Below are 18,907 nucleotides of genomic sequence, written 5' to 3'. Positions count from 1 at the left end.
AAAACAATCAAACGAGTTTAAGAAAATGTCACAAATCAAACAATTGAAGTTGCAATCTATATTACAGGTATGGGATCCATTATCTGGAAACTCGTTATCTGAAAGCTTCAAATTATAGACTCCATTTTATCCAAATAATCCTCATTTTTAAAAGTGATTTTCTTTTTCTCTATAGTAATATAACAGTTCCTTGTACACAATCTAAACAAAGATATAATTAATCATTATTGGAAGCAGAACAAGCCTATTGGGGATATTTAATGTTATGTAATGATTTTATAGTAGACTTAAGATTTGAAGATCCAAATTATAAAAAAGATCCGGAATGCTAGAGACACGCAACACAACACATACATGCGTGTGCTCGAGGGGGCTCCATTCAATATCAGCACAGAGATATTACTACTGTTTGTTCCTAGAAGATAACAGGAAGGTCCCCCAAAGTGTCTATAACTTGATGAATCTGGAGAAAAGGTTCTCAAATTGTCAGCCTGCCCCATCAGGAGCAATGGTTGGGATCCCAGTGTGAAAGTCTGTCAGAGATGATGGTAATGAGTACTTTGATATACAAGGAGCTATTGAATAGTTTTGGGATAAGCCAAGGATGTTTCATCTGCAGCTTTGCAGCTCTAGTTATTTTAATATATCTGAACCCTTTCTATGAGCCAAAGGGGGCCTTGAACAAATGCTAGACCACAAATAATGGGCTTGATTTATTGCTGATTTTTTTTATAAAAGTACCTATAGAAACGCAGATCAAAGCATCGAATTATCTAACTGCAATGACATCAGCTGTAGTATCTGAAAACTAGACAGATGTAACCATAATATGCAGCCTCTATGTCAGGACATACAATTGTTAGAAATCCCACTGACATATGGAAGTCTGAATGTGAATAGGGACTAATAATGGAAGAGCGACCTGGAAAATCCTTATGCAAAATCCCTGCTAATCCTATAAAGCTTGAGAAGTCCCGAAGCCTTTGTATATGATATTTGCCCTCCCTTGCCAAGTGACTGCTGCCCCTTTCAGGAGAGAGCTGGGCCACACTGCGTTATGGAGGGTCTCAGGATTTATCAGTTTAACATGAGGGATATTTAGGATCTGACTTGATCTCCAAAGCAAGGCCAGGCTTTTCTTTCTGATATCCACCAAGGCTTTATCTCACCCCGCTTATTGGATTTCCAGGCCAGGATATCATTGAAAGACTAATTAAAATTAAGCTTCAGTACTTCACATGGACAAAAGGCACTTTGAAAGCTTCCTCATGTGCCTCTGCTAACAATAGTGATTTCTGAGCCTCAACTCCATTGATGTTGGAAGGACCATGACACTTTGATTGAAAGTCACTAGCCCATTTTATTAGTTGCAATTACTTCTGCTTCAAACTTTAATATTTGGGAAGGCATTGCTTTAAACTCATCTTCAGTTGGGTCTAGAAATCTATCTTGGCTTATTATCAGTTTTGCTCATACATTGGAAGCCAAGATGATCTTTCTTTATATTTTAATATTTTGTATTGAATGTCCTTGGTTATTGGAGGGACTTGAATGCTGGGGATCTGCTGCTTGTATTAAAGTTCCTGCACAACCCATTACCTTTTTTTAAAGATTTTATTTAGCATTTGTATTATTATTAATTATTATTATTATTATTATTAAGGAAAGAAATGGGGGAAAAGAAGAACAAGTAAAGGAAGGTGAGCTGGAGAGAAAAAGTTAGGAGCACTGCATAAAGACTGCACCACCAGCTAGGTATTCCATTCGAGTATCTGGTACTCAATTAGGTCAATATTTACCTACAGCCATGTTACCCAAATGAACTCAAATTTAGTGGGGCATCCACCGGCTTGGTACACAAGTTTCTGTTAAGGTATGGAGTCATTTATGAGCTTCTTCCAAAAGTTCAGCCTAGGGGGCCAGTGTAACAATATCACTACTTTTCATAGTAAAATAGCAGTAAATACCATAGTTTTGCAGAGGGCCTTGGCAATAATGTTTCCATAATACCCATGGGGACAAAGGTTGGGTGACAATACATTGGTAAGAATTAAGGCCATATAAGCTCAGTTCAGCATCTCACCAGAATCCCTGTTTCATTGGACATTCTCAGAAGACATGGAAGAAGCTGCCCACAGCATTGAGGCACTTGGGACACTGGTCAGAGACCCCAGGATATATCCTGGCTAGTCTTTGTGGGTTGAGATATACCATAATATGGTCTGTAAGCATCCAAGGTCAGACTGGGCCAGTGGGACACCAGGAAAAAACCCGGTGTGCTCCAGCCCTTGTTAGCTCCGCTGACCTAAACCTACTGCTTTCCAAATACTGTGGGCAACCCCCACTCCTGATCACGGCAAGGAGAAGGTCAAACATGAGCAGACGGCATGTGGGGAGCGAAGGCAGGTTGGCATTGGGTTTGATTGCGTCTAAGTGTGGTGAGCCCCAAACATACCTGTCCTACATTGTATGTATCTATCTCTAGGAGATATAGCTCAGATACTAAGGCTAGAGCATCTGTCCACAATGTCTCCTCTAGTTCTAGTATATCCACACAACACGGCTGCCAAACTTTTTCAATTATTTGACTGCATTAGTGTAGTATACACATGGGTTCACATTTTGCCAAGTCAGCTTGGTGGAAGTAAAGTTCCAGAGGTGATTCAGTGGGACCAGTATGGATGTTTTAGCTGCAGGTATCTGAACAACATTTTAGCTGGGAGTTGGAAATTTGATTTACATTAAATTGTTTACACTCCCTGTGCATACTCATACGCTGTGTCATTTCTTATCATGTGCTGTTACTCTCCTATATATGGATTCATTTGGACCAGACAGGTTGTTTTGTGCAATTTTGAGTGTTGCCTGGAAGGACTTTATTACTGTTCTAATGGGTGGGGAGATATCCCTGTATGGAAACTTAGAGATTACCCTCAATAGTGACTTCCAGTTAGAATCCTGTGCGGGCCCACTTTTTGGAACCCGTCCCCGCAACCTGCAATCTGCAACCCGGACCCGCATCCCGCATTTTTGCCCGTTTGGACCCGCTATCCGACCCGCAACCCGGACTTGCGACCCGCTGACCATCAAGAATCAGGAAGTGCTGGCTTTGTAAACCGGAAGTGACATCATCGGAAGTAGATGTGATCAGAAAAAAAGAGTAAAAATCGCTATTGAGAAGACCCGTGGCCCGACCTGCAAACCCACAGAACCGCCGACCGGCATTTATAACCGCACCAGGAACTTCTACCCGCAACCCGCAGGGTACCGCAAGTTTTTGAGGGTAACCTGCTGGTACCCGAGCTGCTGCAGGACTCTACTTCCAGTACCAGTGCCCAATGGTCTAGGCCTTAAACACCAGTTTAAGCATTAACCAACTGACTAGCGAGAATGTACCTTTCAAAGCAGCCACCAATAGAAGGGAATGTCATCTCTTAAGAGCCAGTCTAGGCTGTGAACTATTTTCTAGAGAAGAGTACTTACCAAATCTCCCGTTTTCTGCAGGACAGTCCTGATATTGACAGGTCAGCCCGCAGTCCCAGGTTTCTTACTGAAATGTCCCAAGTTTCTCTTTGATCTCCTGCACTGATGCCAGAAAAAGTTACAAAGTTTCTGAAACTTAATTAAAATAAGAGCATTTTTGGCAGAGAGCCCAGAACACTGAGCGGCTGCGCTTGGATACTTTTGTAACAATTTAAAATAAGCAAAGAAACAACTGTAACAATTTAAGATAACCAGGTCTCTTGGGAGAACTGAGACTCACAGCTTAAATGGCAATTCACCTTCATTAGCAAAACTGTAAGAACACATAAAAAACACAGAAATAAAACCAAGGAGGAAATCCCAGCCCTAAAAATTATTACTGCCTGTAGGTTTTATAACAACTGCTGTAAACTGCTCTTTCTGCACCAAACTGTACTATAACTTTTAGGCAAAACTACAATTCATCCTTAAAGGGGACCTGTCGCCTTAAGAAACAATTCCAAATCATATTTTTTGATAGTCAAGAAAAATAAACTTCACTTACACTATGAAAATTAATGAAATCAACCAAACCAGGATTTGGGTTTCATGTTTAATTTAAAAAGGACTTTTTTTTATGTGTGGGTGACAGGTCCCCTTTAAGCTATGTGAGATGGTTGCTCACTAGGATCCTGATGTCCTGATTTCACAAATTTTGAATGAGCTGTAACCTTGAGAAGCATTGTACTGTGATAGACTGACCCTGGGGCAGAGTTACCATCAATACATTGTCATTACATCTAGATGTCCATTGAGCAGTGCCGGAGCAGAGCCTTAGCAGAGAGAGCAAAGCAAAAGCAGGACATAGTTACATAGTTATAGTTACATAGTTAAATTGGGTTGAAAAAAGACAAAGTCCATCAAGTTCAACCCCTCCAAATGAAAACCCAGCATCCATACACACACCCCTCCCTACTTTCACATAAATTCTATATACCCATATCTATACTAACTATAGAGTTTAGTATCACAATAGCCTTTAATATTATGTCTGTCCAAAAAATCATCCAAACCATTCTTATAGTCATTAACTGAATCAGCATCACCAGGCAGTGCATTCCACAAACTCACTGTGAAGACATAAAAGTAAAGGTGGCCATACACGGGCAGATAAAGCTGCCGATATTGGTCATTTGGACCGATTTGACAGTTTATCTGCCCGTGTATGGGGGCTTCCGACGGGTCATCCCGATCGATATCTGGCAACGATATCGATCGGGAAGGTTTGATTTTTAACCGACCGACCCGTCGGAGGCCCCATGGCGCATCGTAATTCGATCGTTCGGCCATACGACCGAACGTTCGAATTACCCCCGATATAGCCATGCCGTTAGTGGCATATTGGGGAAAGATCCGCTCGTTTGGCGATGTCGCCAAACGAGCGGATCTTTGAGTCTATGGCCACCTTAACGCACATGTGAGTGGTTGAAAGACATGTTTCTTACATCTGTGGTTAGTTGGGCACAAACTTTAGCATTGGCCTATTGAGGGTTTAATAGCATCTGCTCCACCTCACAGTTCTGCCAGAATCTATGTCATTCTCTCTACATTGGGACAGGGGTTCCTTCCAATTAAGGAGGCAAAGACAATTTTCAAAATACATTTAGATGTTTTACAGTTCTAAAGGTGGCCATAGACGGACCCATAATATCATATGAAACATACGTACGATATTCAGTGTATGTATGGCAGAAGACTTGGATATCGTTCGGCTCGTCGATTGGGCTGGACAGAAAATTTTGATCAGGTGCCTTTGAAGGCAGCCGAACATTGGCCATTGTTAGTGCTGAATCATCAGATACAGGTAGAATTCCATTGTTTCTACCTGTATGTCTGACGATTCAGCTCTACATGTGTATTCAAATGAACTATCTTTCTTGGAAAGATCTTATCCAGGAAAGATCGTCTATGGCCACCTTAACACTGGAGTATCATGATGGATCCATATATAAGCATTAAGCAACTGACCCTGTGTCCCTACTCTACAACACTGGTTTGTTAGTCAGCTGCATACTTCATACATCTATATACAATATCTATACTTCTTACATTGGTGCTTGCTGGTCATATTATTATGTATTTATTATCCATACTTCCCACCAATGATGCCCTTGTCATATACTTCCTACCATCGGCTTGCTAGTTATACCCACACTATACCCTATTCTTTCCTTAATAATTATACCCATATTCCCTACTGCTACTTGCTAGTCATAGCCATATTCCCTACCATTGCCTTAAAGGAGAAGGAAAGCTACCAAAGCAGTTTACTGCCAATAGATTAGACGCAATAGTGCAAGTTATAACACTATATTTATTCTGCAGAATGCTTTACCATACCTGAGTAAACAGCTCTAGAAGCTCTCTGTTTGTTTAGGATAGCAGCTGTCATATTAGTTTTATTTGACATCACGTCCTGCCTCTCTCATAGCTCTCTCCTGCTCACTCATAGTTCTGGGCTCAGATTACAGCAGGGAGAGAGGAGCAAACTGAGCATGCTCAAGCCCAAGCCCTGGAGGTTTATGCTGAAAGAAGGAAGTCTGATACAGAAGCCCATGTGTACACAATAGAAGGAAAGCAATGTGTTTCAGAGGATAGAGGACTCAGACTTTGAGGATTTACTGGAGTATTTATATAGACCTTTCTGATAAAGCTTACTTAATTTTAGCCTTTCCTTCTCCTTTAAAGTGCTGGTCCAGCTTTAAGTTAACTATTAGTATGTTATAGATTGGCCAATTCTAAGCAACTTTTAATTTGGTCTTCATTACCTGTTCATAGTTTTTGAATTATTTGCCTTCTTCTACTGACTCTTCTTCACTGACCCCCATCTGACTCCATCTAAAAAACAAATGCTCTGTAAAGGCTACAGTTGTATTGTTATTGCTACTTTTTATTGCTCATCTTGAAAAGGAAGCCCTGATAGAATTAAAACCTCCACCTCCCCTCCCTTTCAGAACAAGACACCTTCAGGAAAGGCAGAGTTAACTCATTTTTGGTCAGAAACTCTTGGGTCTGCTCAGGCCATTAAACATGGCCTCATTAATTTCAACTTCCATAAAATGCGGCACTAGGTAGTCACTAAGTAGTCTTCTCTAGAAAATAGTTCACAGACTAGACTGGCTCTTGAAGGGGTGGTTCACCTTTACATTAACTTTTACTATGTTATAAAAATGGCTAATTCTAAGCAAATTTCCAATTGGTCTTTATTTTTTATATAGTTTTTGATTTAACTCTTTCCAGCTTTCAAATGGGGGTCACTGACCCCATCTAAAAAACAAATGCTCCGTAAGGCCTTTTATTCAAATCAACACATGGTTGCTAGGGTAATTTGGACCCTAGAAACCAGATTGCTGAAATTGCAAACTGGATAGATGTTGAATAAAAAGCTAAATAACTCAAAAACCACAAATAATAAAAAATGAAAACCAATTGCAAATTGTCTCAGAATATCACTCTCTAAATCATACACAAAAATAGTCAACAATCCCCTTTAAAACAGCCTCATAATCCTTATACACTTAATCATATTCATACTCCCTAATGTGGCTTGATGACCAGCTAGTCTTATCCACACTCCTAACCATTTACTTGGTAGTCAGATCCATAAATAAAATAATAATAGGCTCAGTCTGTATTAAAGGGCTTGTTCATCTTCCAACACTTTTTTCAGTTCAATTGCTTTCAGATAGTGTCACGACTGGCACCCAACACCAGAACAAGTGCCAAGCACCCTGGTCTCGGCTTCACCAGTAGTGTGACCACCGTTGGGCTTCGGGAGGAGCCCTCAGCTTACTTGGGTGCCACCTGGACTTAACGAGAGGTGTAAGGCGAGATGTTCTGGCTGGCGAAGGGGCACGGCTGTTTAGCAGAGTCTTTTGGGCCGAAGGTCACAGTACAAATGGAGCAAGCAAGAGAATCGTCAGACAGGCTGGGTCGAGGCAGGCAGATATCAAGAATCGTCAGGCGGGCTAGGGTCAAACCGGGTTGTCAATCAAGGGGTTAAGCAGGAAGAGTTGTCGTAGGCAGACAGGGTCAGGATACAGAATGCAGAATAGTGAGGAACAGGCTGGGTCAAACACGGGTAATCAAACAGACAAGATACGGAACAGATCGGATGCACAAGGCTCAGGAACCACTAGAAACAAGTTCTATCACGGGCAAGGTGCTGTGGACAGAATGGGCTTAAATACTGTTTGAATTTCGCGCCTTTAAATGGAAGGAGGCGTGCCGCACGCGCGCCCTATAGAGGAGCTGGCGCGGCTAGGAAGAAGGAAGGTGCGGCGGGCGTCCCCGCCGATGGCGCTCACAGATAGTTTACCAGAAGTAGACTTTTTAATTAATTTCTATTTTCAATTTGTTTCTAATATTGAAGTTTAAGGGTGAAGCCACACAGAGCTCCTAGTAGCAGCTACTTGTCACGGCTACAAAATGGTGATAATTGGCTTTGCTAAGACGCTACTGGGGAATGTAATATGTGTTATTAGCGCAAAAAAACCTTCACAGACCCCTCTGCAGACCTCCATAACTTCCTCGCAAAGTTTGCAAATATTCGCTGTGTATGTAATAAAATCTCCAAATCGGAACAGTTTTTTTTTGACAAAATATTTAATGAGCAGGTGAAAGTCCAGAGCAGGTGTTAACCTTTACTATAATGATCGTTGTAATATTCAAAAGTGAATTATTTTTTCAGATTTGCTGAATCTTCACGTGTGCCACCACCCTAAAGCTGATCTGGGAGGGGGGTTGCCGACTCTTTAACTTTTCTAAATTGATACATTTAGTTGATACATTTCTTATGTTTGTCTCTGCTGAGCAGAATCTCTGGGTTTCATTACAGGCAACTGTTAGAATTGATACAATAGTTGCTAATACTCCAGAGATGCTGCTGCTGAGGAATGTATCAACTAAGGATGCACTGAATCCAGGATTCAGACAAGATTATGTCTTTTCCAGCAGGATTCGGCCAATCCAATGCCTGGCTGAACCAAATCCAAAGGAAGTCAAACATTTTTAACTGTGCACACAGTTCTCTTTCCCACTCATTTTCTTCATTTATATATGCAAATTAGGATTCGGATTCAGTTTGGTATTCGGCCGAATCATTTACAAAGGATTTGGGATTCAGCCAAATCCTAAAATTGTGGATCCAGTTCATCCCTAGTATCAATTTATGTAGCAAATTGAAGTGGCTCCTCAGAATAACAGCCAAAGTACAGGTAGCCCCAGGAGTGAGTGGCCCAACACATCACCCAAACATTTGACTGTGCATGCCTACACCGTAGCTGTACACCATTTCTGTATGAGAAAAAAGAGATCGGGGGAAGGACAAATGTGAGTGTGTAGAGAGAAGAGATTAGGGGAATAAATAAAGTGAGGGAAGAGTGGAGGAAATGTTTTTGGGTGAGGCACAAAAGTTTTGGGGTGAACCCGTGACCGGACCCCAGTGCAATTCTGGACATGTAAAATGCTTCACACCTAATTATTTCCCTCGCATATTAAAATATTTAATTTTGAAATCTGACATGGGTCTAGACATATTGTCAGTTTCCCTGCTGCCCACAGTCATGTGACTTGTGTTCTGATAAACTTCAGTCACTCTTTAGCGCAGAGACACACGGTCAGATTTGGGGAGATTAGTTGCCCAGCGACTAATATCCTCTTCTCCCCGAACTGCCTTCCCACCGGCTAGAATGAAAATCGCCAGCGGGATGGCAATCGGAGCGCTTTGTTTTCCGAAATCACCCGCAGATTCCTCGTCAGGCAAATTCGGGCGACTTCAGAAAACGATCCGATTGCCATCCCCAAGATTTACATTCTAGCCAGTGGGAGGCACTTCGAAGGGAGATTAGTCGCCCTGAAGAAGAGGAGATTTGTCGCTGGGCGACTATTCTCCTCAAATCTGAGCGTGTGTCTATGTCCTTACTGCTGTACTGCAAGTTGGAGTGATATCACCGCCTCCCTTTCCCCCCCCAGCAGCCAAACAAAAGAACAATGGGAAGGTAACCAGATAACAGCTCCCTAACACAAGATAACAGCTCCCTGGTAGATCTAAGAACAACACTCAATAGTAAAATCCAGGTCCCACTGAGACACATTCAGTTACATTGAGTAGGAGAAACAACAGCCTGCCAGAAAGCAGTTCCATCCTAAAGTGCTGACTCTTTCTGAAATCACATGACCAGGCAAAATGACCTGAGATGCACCTACACACCAATATTACAACCAAAAAAAATACACTTGCTAGTTCAGGAATTAAATTTTATATGGTAGGGTGAATTATTTTCAGTGTAATTTAGAAATAAAAATACAGCATAAAAATCATGAGAGAAACTAGTGAATATGTGCATATGTCCTTTATAGAAGTGCTCCAGTAGGATTGTTATTATCTATTATTTATATATATCCCCAAAGCCTGACAGTTAGAAAGTAAAAGTGACAAATATAGGGGTTCTAGTTGGACAATAACCACAGCAGAGATGCATATACAGTAGATGTATATAGAGGTATATAGAGGTATATAGATGGATATAGATGTATATAGATGTATATAGATGTATAAAGAGGTATATAGATGTAAATATATGTATATAGATGTATATAGAGGGATATAGATGTATATAGAGGGATATAGATGCATATAGAGGGATATAGATGTATATAGAGGGATATAGATGCATATAGAGGGATATAGAGGTATATAGAGGTATATAGCCGTATATAGAGGGATATAGATGGATATAGATGTATATAGAGGGATATAGATGAATATTGATGTATATTGATGTATATTGATGTATATAGATGTATATACAGTTATATAGAGGGATATAGATGTATATAGAGGGATATAGATGTATATAGAGGGATATAGGGTGGGATTTGGACAGAATGGTATGTGTCTTACCTTTCTCCAGGTCGTGCACTTTCACCTGCACCTCAGTCTGTCCTCCCTGCAGCCGGTGGGTCAGGTACAGGCGCCCCGAGCCGCTCTCTATCCGCACCGGGGGGTCGGGGGGCCAGCTGATCTCAAACCACTTTCCCCGGTATCTCTTATCCGGCACAATGAACAGGCTCTCTCCAAGGGCACCGACCGCGGGTACCCGCACAGTGTAGGAGCAGGAGACCGCGGAGGGAATCAGGGAACGGCCAGAGCGGCGGGACAGGGGGGAAAGGGGCAAACTGGAAGTGGCAACTGGCAGGGATGGGACTGGATTAGCCCCAGGTCTTATAGCGGTAACTTTGTGGAATTCAGCAGAATTTACCACTGGCCGGGTAACTATTGGCAACGTGGGGGTAAACAGGGAAGAAGTGACACTGGGAAAGGGCACGATATTGGCCGATTTACCCCCAGAAACCCCCTGCTGCCCCGAGGTGAGTGGCTCTCCCCTTCTGACAAGTTCTCTGCTCTTGGAATCGACTGCGATACGATAACTTCCCGGCGCTAATATCTGCGCCTGACACGCTGCTGCCGCGAGGATCACAAGATAGGCACCAGCCAGGAGGCAGGGATACTCCATGTTCCCTCTAGCAGCAGCCACCCCTGCACCCTTACCTGCACCCTTACCTGCACCCACAACTCACCAGCACACTCTGGTGCAACTTCTACTGATGCACCAATCTGTGTGCGACCCCTACTGTCATGTGTGTGACCCCTCCTCCCTCCCCCCAGGAACCCACACAGAGAACTACACGCCCAGCAATTCAGCCTCTGGACTAGTGGTGCTTCAGTCTGGGAGCTGCTTCTATGCAGCATGACAATGTGACAACTGATGCCATCAATTCATTTATTATGCACCTGTCTAGTGCTAGAAATCCCTATTTGGGGAAATGAAAGCAGAGCAGGCAGTAACCCTTCCAACACTTTCATCTCTGTCCCTGAATATTAACCACCTACTGGATCTAGTGCTACAAGTTCCTATTCCTGTAGGGCAGAGTTGTCACGTCTATTTTTCAAATCCAGCCCAAGTCAGCTACAAAACCAGCCCAAAACTAGCCGAGAGGCACTTCAAAAGTAGCCCAAATATAGCACAATATGCACAATGAAAAAAGTCTAAAAATAAACAAATATATGTAAAAATAAGTTTTTTTTCTCAAATCGTTACGGTTTCATAAATTTTTCCATGAAACAAAATGGGACGGATTTGCCCATCACCGGGGTGTAACTACAGAGGGGTGCCCAGGAGGTATAGGGGGCCCATAACCCCCTAATACATATACAATTTCAATAAATATTGGTGAAACAGCTCAGCCTCTAGACATTTTGGTGGCCAGAAGATTTTTGACCCAAAATTGTCTGAAATTGAGGAAAGTCACCGGAAAATGAGAGAATGGGACGGAAGACTGGGGTACAGAGGCCAAAATCTGGTAACTCCTGATTTCTACACAAGTCAGTCCCATTGCATGCTGGGTATTGTAGTCTTACATTAAAATATGCAGTTGGCAAACTGTTAAACAAAAACTACATTACCCAACATGCATTGGGCGACGCAGGCTCGGCACATTAGGGCAAGACAAAACTTTGGCTGGTTTCCAAAGCACAAACCAGCCAAAGGCCCAAAAAATAGCCCAAACCCGTACCTTGGCTAGTTTGCACTTTCAAAACCAGCCTGGGCTTTAAATTAGTAGCCCAATTTGGCTGGAAAACTGACAACCTGTCAACCCTGCTGTAGGGGAAAGCAATTCAGCCTCAGCCTTCCTTATATAGACGGTTTATACCATTTTATTGAAATCCTTGGGTTTTTTTTAGTGAAATCTTTTTAAACGGTTTCCTTTTTATCCTGCTCAGAAAATCTTCTTCTTATTCTAATACTGTTTTCTCTACTAAGGGCCATGGGATCTGTGGTTTTATAGGATAGTTAGTTCTTACACAAGAAAGATAAAATAATATTAACACCACATTCCCAGAAACCCTGACTTTCTTAGCTTTGTGGGGTCCCTGAGACAGAAAAATATCAGACAGCCTAACTGGACTTCTCCACCTACTATTTTCCTTTTTCTTACTCATGGTAAGCAGGTATATGAATTTTTCTGGATGAATTGGGATTTTTAGTTAAGGACTTAATCACTTTATATTTATAATTAATTAATTGTACAACTGAGTGCAACAGATTGAATGATTTTTTAATTAATTAAAAAAATGTTTTTATGAATTCCTTACGCAACAAGTCACTTTATATTTCTTAGCACTTATGCACTTTAAGTGCTAATAAAGCGATTATTCGAACCACATAAATATTATTACACAAGCACTTTATTGATTATAAGAAATTTAATTTCATCCACAATTATATCTTATTGTTACCAATTATAACAGAACTATATTTTAATAGAAAGTACAAGCATCCAGTGTTTTAAAGAAACTGTGTTAGTGAATTAATTTTGATTGGTAACTAAGGGATACTTTTCTTTCTCTTCTTACAATTTAATTCCCAATATTAAAGGAACAGTAACGCCAAAAAATGAAAGTCTTTTTTTTTTTTTTTAAACTTGTTTTTTATTGGAAATGTCAAGGTACAATCACAATAGAGTTTTACACATGGTTCCATGAAGCAGAGAGTATAGTAATTGTGATTTTAAACATATAGCATTTCAATAACATTTTAATAACAATATAAACATTCAGCTCAGTCATGGCTTATAGCTGTGGGGGGGGGTAAGATCTATGGGGATTAGTTCTGATAGGAGGTTAGTAGTCTGTTGGTTAGATGGCTTCTGGGAGGCGCGGTATCGGGTCTTGGTAGCTCTTGTTGTAATGTTGCTAGATATTGGGATGATTCCACAACCAAAGGATGATCCTTGAGAAGTTCCATGTCATACCATGACGTATGTCTAAAGGTATAGATTGTGAGGTATTTGATGTGTTGTGGGAGGTGTGCTATGTAGGTAGACCAGGTGTTAAAGGATTTTGATGTATTGTGTTCCTTCCTGGTTATAGTTTCCAACCAGTCCATATGGAAAATATGGTGCAGCTTTTGTTTCACCAACGTCATTGGTGGGGGGTCGGTGTGTAGCCATTGTTGCAGTATCGTTTTCCTGGCAGCTGCTGCCAATCTGCCCATGAGATGTTTGTCAGTTTTCGTGATTTGTGGAAATGAATCAAGAGTACTGAACAGAGCCCATGCTATGTGTAATTGGAAGGGTTTCCCTAACATCTGTGCACCATATGAAGCGACTTCTTCCCAAAAAGATTGCATTAAAGGACAAGACCACATGGTATGGATTAAATTTGCTCCGGGAGCGTGGCATTTTAAACACACATCAGAGGAGAGGTTACCCATCTTAAATCTTCTGAGTGGGGTAAGATACGAGTTGTGGAGAATTTGCAATGACATTTCCTGAAACCTGCTTGCCGGAAGTAATGTCATAATTTTAGTGTGTTGTTTCAAGATGTCTGATTCTGTAGTATTAGGTATCTCCTTAATCCATTTAAAATTAAGTTTATCATCGTTATCTATGTCCAGAAGTGGGTTAATGGTTTGATAAATAAATGAAAGTCTTTTAAAGTAATGAAAATATAATGCACTGTTGCTCTGTATTGTTAAAACTGGCGTGTTTGCTTCGGAAACTCTACTATAGTTTATATAAACACGCTGCTGTGTAGCCATGGGGGCAGCCATTCAAGCACAGGATACACAGTAGATAACAGATAAGTACTACTATAGTTTATATAAACAAGCTGCTCTGTAGCCATGGGGCAGCCATTCAGGGGAAATGAAAACAGAGCAGGCAGTAACCCTTCCAGCATTTTACTCTTGTCTCTGTCCCTGAATATTAAACACCTACAGTATCTAGTGCTACAAATCCCTATAGGGGTAATGAAAGCAGAGCAGGCAGTAACCCTTACATCACTTCCCCCTTGTCTCTGATTAGTAGCACGGGACAGACAACTTTCTATTGATACCAGGGCCACCATCATAGATCACAGGCCCGGTCATTGTTGGACTGGGGGGGCCCAGGGCCCACAGCCTCAGGGGCCCCCCTACACCATCCCCGGGCCCCCCACTCACAAAGTCCTCAGTCTCTACACCCCTCCCCTGTCGTGCACGCACCTCTTTCTAGCGAGCGTCAGGGAGGTAAGGAGAGGGAGTTGCAGGGAGTGGGTCTGGGTAGGCAGGGCCCAAAAGAGCCGAGGCCCACCATACAACAAAATTTCAGGGCCCCCTTGTCCCTGCCCACTCCAGCCCCAAAGCCCCACCCACACCACAGTAAAAAGGCCACGCAGACTCCCCCACACACACACAAGTTATAAAAAAAACATTGGCCGCCAGGGTCCTAAATAAAAGTTTTTAAAAAAACATTAGTGGTCAGGGCCCCACTACAAATTAAAAAAAAAAATCCAGCCCCTCCCCCCCATAAGTAAAAAAAAAAAACATAGGCACCAGGGCCCCCATAAAAGCTTTAAAAAAAAGTATATAGTTTTAAAATAAAACATTGGTGGCCAGGGGTTTAATAAAATACAAAAAAACATGGTGTTCAGTGGAAACTTACCTTAGACTCCGTTTCCAGCTTTGGATCTTAGGCACTGTCAAGGTGGGGGGCTTGGCTAATTCAAAAAGTGCAGCACAGTCAGGCCCCCCTTTAGACCCGGCATAGATGTACCCCCTGTTCCCCCTCTGATGGCGGCACTGGTTGCTACTAATCCCTATTATTATTATGTCAGTACACTGTGCATTGAGTTATGTTGGTCCAGTCACAAATTTAAGAGCAGCACTGAATAGAATTGAGGCACAGGACTCACTTTCCCAGGTAGCTGGCACCATGCCACCCAGTAATCAGGGGGTAATAACAGGCTCCACTATTCCCTTCATTAGCAGCAACTCTATCTGATCTATTAAAAGAAAATGACATTCTCAGTTACCAAATACAAGCAGATTAGCCAAGAATCCCAGGAGTCACAGAGCTCAGGTCTAATATTTGGGATTATGTTGTTGAAGGATGCCATTCATTGACGGATAGGGGGGAAAGAACTGTTACTAATGAGGGGGTTAGGCAGAGTCAGGGGATTGACTCTGCCTAACCCCCTCATTACTAACAGATTGATCCTTTAGAAACCAGAGAGAATTTGTATATTACTAACGCAGAACAATAATTTCGGATATTAACTGGTTTTACAGTTATTTCTGAAGTTGCAATTAAAAGCAGTCTGCTATTCCTTTCCCAGCTTGCTTGACTACTCAAAAAATGTAGCAGAAAAATCACCAGTTTCCACAATGCCTCGCATGCCTCTTTTTCTTTCTCCTTTTGAGATCTGATAACAAGCCCGGTATTGTAGGAACTGGAGTTTTGGCTGGAGCAGAACTAATGAAATATTGGAAAGTTGCTTAACATTAACCAAAAAGTTATATTTTTCCATGTATATTTTTAATTCTTCGGGGGGGGGGGAGCATTTCCTTTAAACTATTACACCTGAAAGTAGAAAAAGGTTTTCTGGAAGCTTAGTACCATGAACCCTTTATTTCTCAGTTAGGTATGTGTATATTAAATATATATCACATCGAGTATTGACACTCACCCAATATCATATCAAATCCAGGGTGCATCTCCTAAAACGTTTCGCAATAATTGTAGAAATTGGAGTCACCGACATAAGCACTGGTGAATTTATTGAACTTCTTACATAATTATATATATATATATATATATATATATATATATATATATATATATATATATATATATATATAATATGCTTAGTAAGTAAATGTTTATGCCAAGGCTATCTCAAAACCACTTCTCAAATGTTTGCTTTCAGTGTTCTGCCTCCGACCTTGTCTAGTGCTCCGTGGATTAAAGATAGGGATGCACCGAATCCAGGATTCGGTCAATATTCGGCCTTTTTCAGCAGGATTCAGATTCGGCCGAATTCTTCTGCCTGGCCGAACCAAATCCGAATTTGCATATGCAAATTAGGGGTGGGGAGGGAAATTGCGTGACTTTTGGACACAAAACAAGGAAGTAAAATGTTTTTCCCCTTCACACCACTTATTTGAGTATGCAAATTAGGGTTTGGATTCGGCCAAATCTTTCACAAAGGATTCGGGGGTTCGGCAGAATCCAAAATAGTGGATTCGGTGCATCCCTAATTAAAGACTTTATAGTGTTCTTCCTACAGATGGCTGAAAAAAGCTAATCTAATTTTTCCAGCACAGGTATCAGACTAACTGGCCTATAATTGCCAGGCTGAGCTTGTGTCCCCTTTTTTTAAATTTGGGAATTACATCGGCAATCCTCTAATATTAGGACACATCAATCTAAAAACTTTAATCTGACGGATTATTATCCTTTATTTCAATAGCACTGGCATGTGTGCAATGGGCTTTGCAGATATTGTTCATTATTCCAGTTAGTTTCTGCTTCAGTGTAGCTTATACTCTACACTTTCTTATATGAATTTGGAGCTTGTTTATGAGCTCAGGTGATCTATAAATGAATCTTCTAGTGTCCTACACATGAACATTGCCCATATTACAGCCTGGCCACTTGAATCTATCCTGCATTCTCTCTGGGGGAGGCCTAAAAAAAGGTAATTTATTATGTTTCATTTTTAACAGCTTTTTTTAAATAAAACATTTCCCCACACTGTGCATGAAACCAACACAAGGCAAGACACTTAACAAAACGATGAGGAGCCCATTGGTGGTGCAGGGCCTATCTACTAGTGCATTACTCTGTAGCGGGAAGACGGAGCAGTTACAATAGGAAATGAAACAGGCCAAATACATTAAGAGAATTTATAAACTCAATAATAAAGAAATAGCAAACAGGAAATAAGGCCAAAGTACCTTCCTCAAAACTGCGGACTACAATTGGACTACAATTACCAGCAAGCTTAGCTGGAGAATTGCAAATTAAATATATTTTAGTCAAAATGCGTTTTTTGTAACTAGGGAGGTGTGATGATGACAAGGCAATAGGTTATTAAATAACCAAACCTTTGTGACTTTTTCCAGAATACTTTTTTTGCAGTAAATAAGTGTGTGAATATAAGGCATATTATCAAATAACAATGTAAAATTACTCATTGCATTCTTCTGAGCAGAGAATCGTCGACAGATGCTTCCTGCTTCAGTTAAATAAAGGCATACCTCCCAACATTTTGAAAATAAAAAAAGGGACCAAAAGTTGCCAAGCGTATCGCGGCAAAAATGTTTTGACCATGACCATTTGTGGCCACACTCCCTAATTACCATGTTAATTTTATAAGATTTGGCAAGTTATGAAAGTTAGAACATATTTCTGTGTTTTTTTTCCAGTTATTACAGTTTTGCTAATAAAGGTGAATTGCCCTTTAGCGGTGAGTCTAACTTCTCTCAAGGGGCCTGTTATCTTATATTGTTACAATTACTGATTTGCTTATATCAAAATTGTTAGAAAAGTATCTTATCTGCAGCTGCGGCTGTTCTGGGCTCTCCAATTAAGTTAGAAACTTTGTTTCTTTTTCTGGCTGTTCAGTGCAGAGAAAACGGGACTTTCCAGTACAAACGAGGGACTGTGGGTTGAGCTGTTAAAAGCAGGACTGTCCTTCTGAAAACGGGACAGTTGGGAGGTATGTTAAAGGGGTAGTTCACTTTTAAGTTAACTTTTAGTATGTGGTAGAAAGTCCTATTCCTAGAAACTCTGCAACTGGTCTTTGCAGCTTTTGAATGAGAGTTACAAACCCTGGTTGCCAAAACAATATTGTTCTGTGGGGCTACAATTTAATTGTAATTATGCTTCTATTCCATCCCTCTCTTATTTCAGTCTCTCATTGAAACCGATACCTTTATATGAACGTTTGAGCAATTACGTGATTAGAGTGTTTTAACAGAGACGATTCCCAGTACCGGCAGGGTACAACAAGTAGCATTGTGTTTTATTGCCCCAGTGATCTTCCTCTTAACACATTCATGATACAGGTGTGGGATCTATTTTCAGGAAACCCATTATCCAGAAAGTTCCAAATTACTGAAATGTTATTTCCCATAGATTCCATTATAATCAAATAATTCAGATTTTTAAAAATTATTTAATTTTTATCTGTAATAATAAAACATTAGCTTGTACTTGATCCAAACTAAGATTTAATTCATCCTTATTGGAAAAAACAATCAGCCTGTTGGGTTTAATTCATATTTACATAATTTTCTAGTAGACTTAAAGGAGAACTGAACCCTTAATAAAAAAAACCCTCCCCCTCCCTCCTAGCCTACCTGACCCCCCCCCCAGGCTAATGCACCTTTTTTTACTCACCCCTCCGTGCAGATTCTGGCCTTGGAGTTCACAGCAGCCATCTTATTCTTCTTCGGTAATCTTCGTGTCTTGGCGGCATTTTCGCCGCATGCGCAGTTAGAGTAAATTTCCGGTCCTGAACAACTGCGCATGCAGCGAAAGTCACGAAAAGTTCTGA

The 18,907-nt window shown here is 41.0% G+C and overlaps 1 protein-coding gene across 2 annotated transcripts in view; it reads right to left on the bottom strand.

Moving 5' to 3' along the window:
* LOC108719749 (neural-cadherin) overlaps positions 1–11,181 on the bottom strand; it is a 61,752-nt gene extending 50,571 nt beyond the window's left edge. For both annotated transcript variants that reach the window (XM_041567944.1, XM_041567945.1), the window contains exon 1: positions 10,427–11,181. In XM_041567944.1, coding sequence (XP_041423878.1) covers positions 10,427–11,039 — 613 coding nt within the window. In that variant the 5' untranslated portion in view covers positions 11,040–11,181. The remainder of the gene's footprint in view (positions 1–10,426) is intronic.
* Positions 11,182–18,907: the final 7,726 nt, after the last annotated feature.

The sequence above is a fragment of the Xenopus laevis genome, chromosome 6S (genome assembly GCF_017654675.1).
Source record: "Xenopus laevis strain J_2021 chromosome 6S, Xenopus_laevis_v10.1, whole genome shotgun sequence".
Taxonomy (NCBI): Eukaryota; Metazoa; Chordata; class Amphibia; order Anura; family Pipidae; genus Xenopus; species Xenopus laevis.
This window is presented reverse-complemented; position numbering and strand designations above follow the sequence as displayed.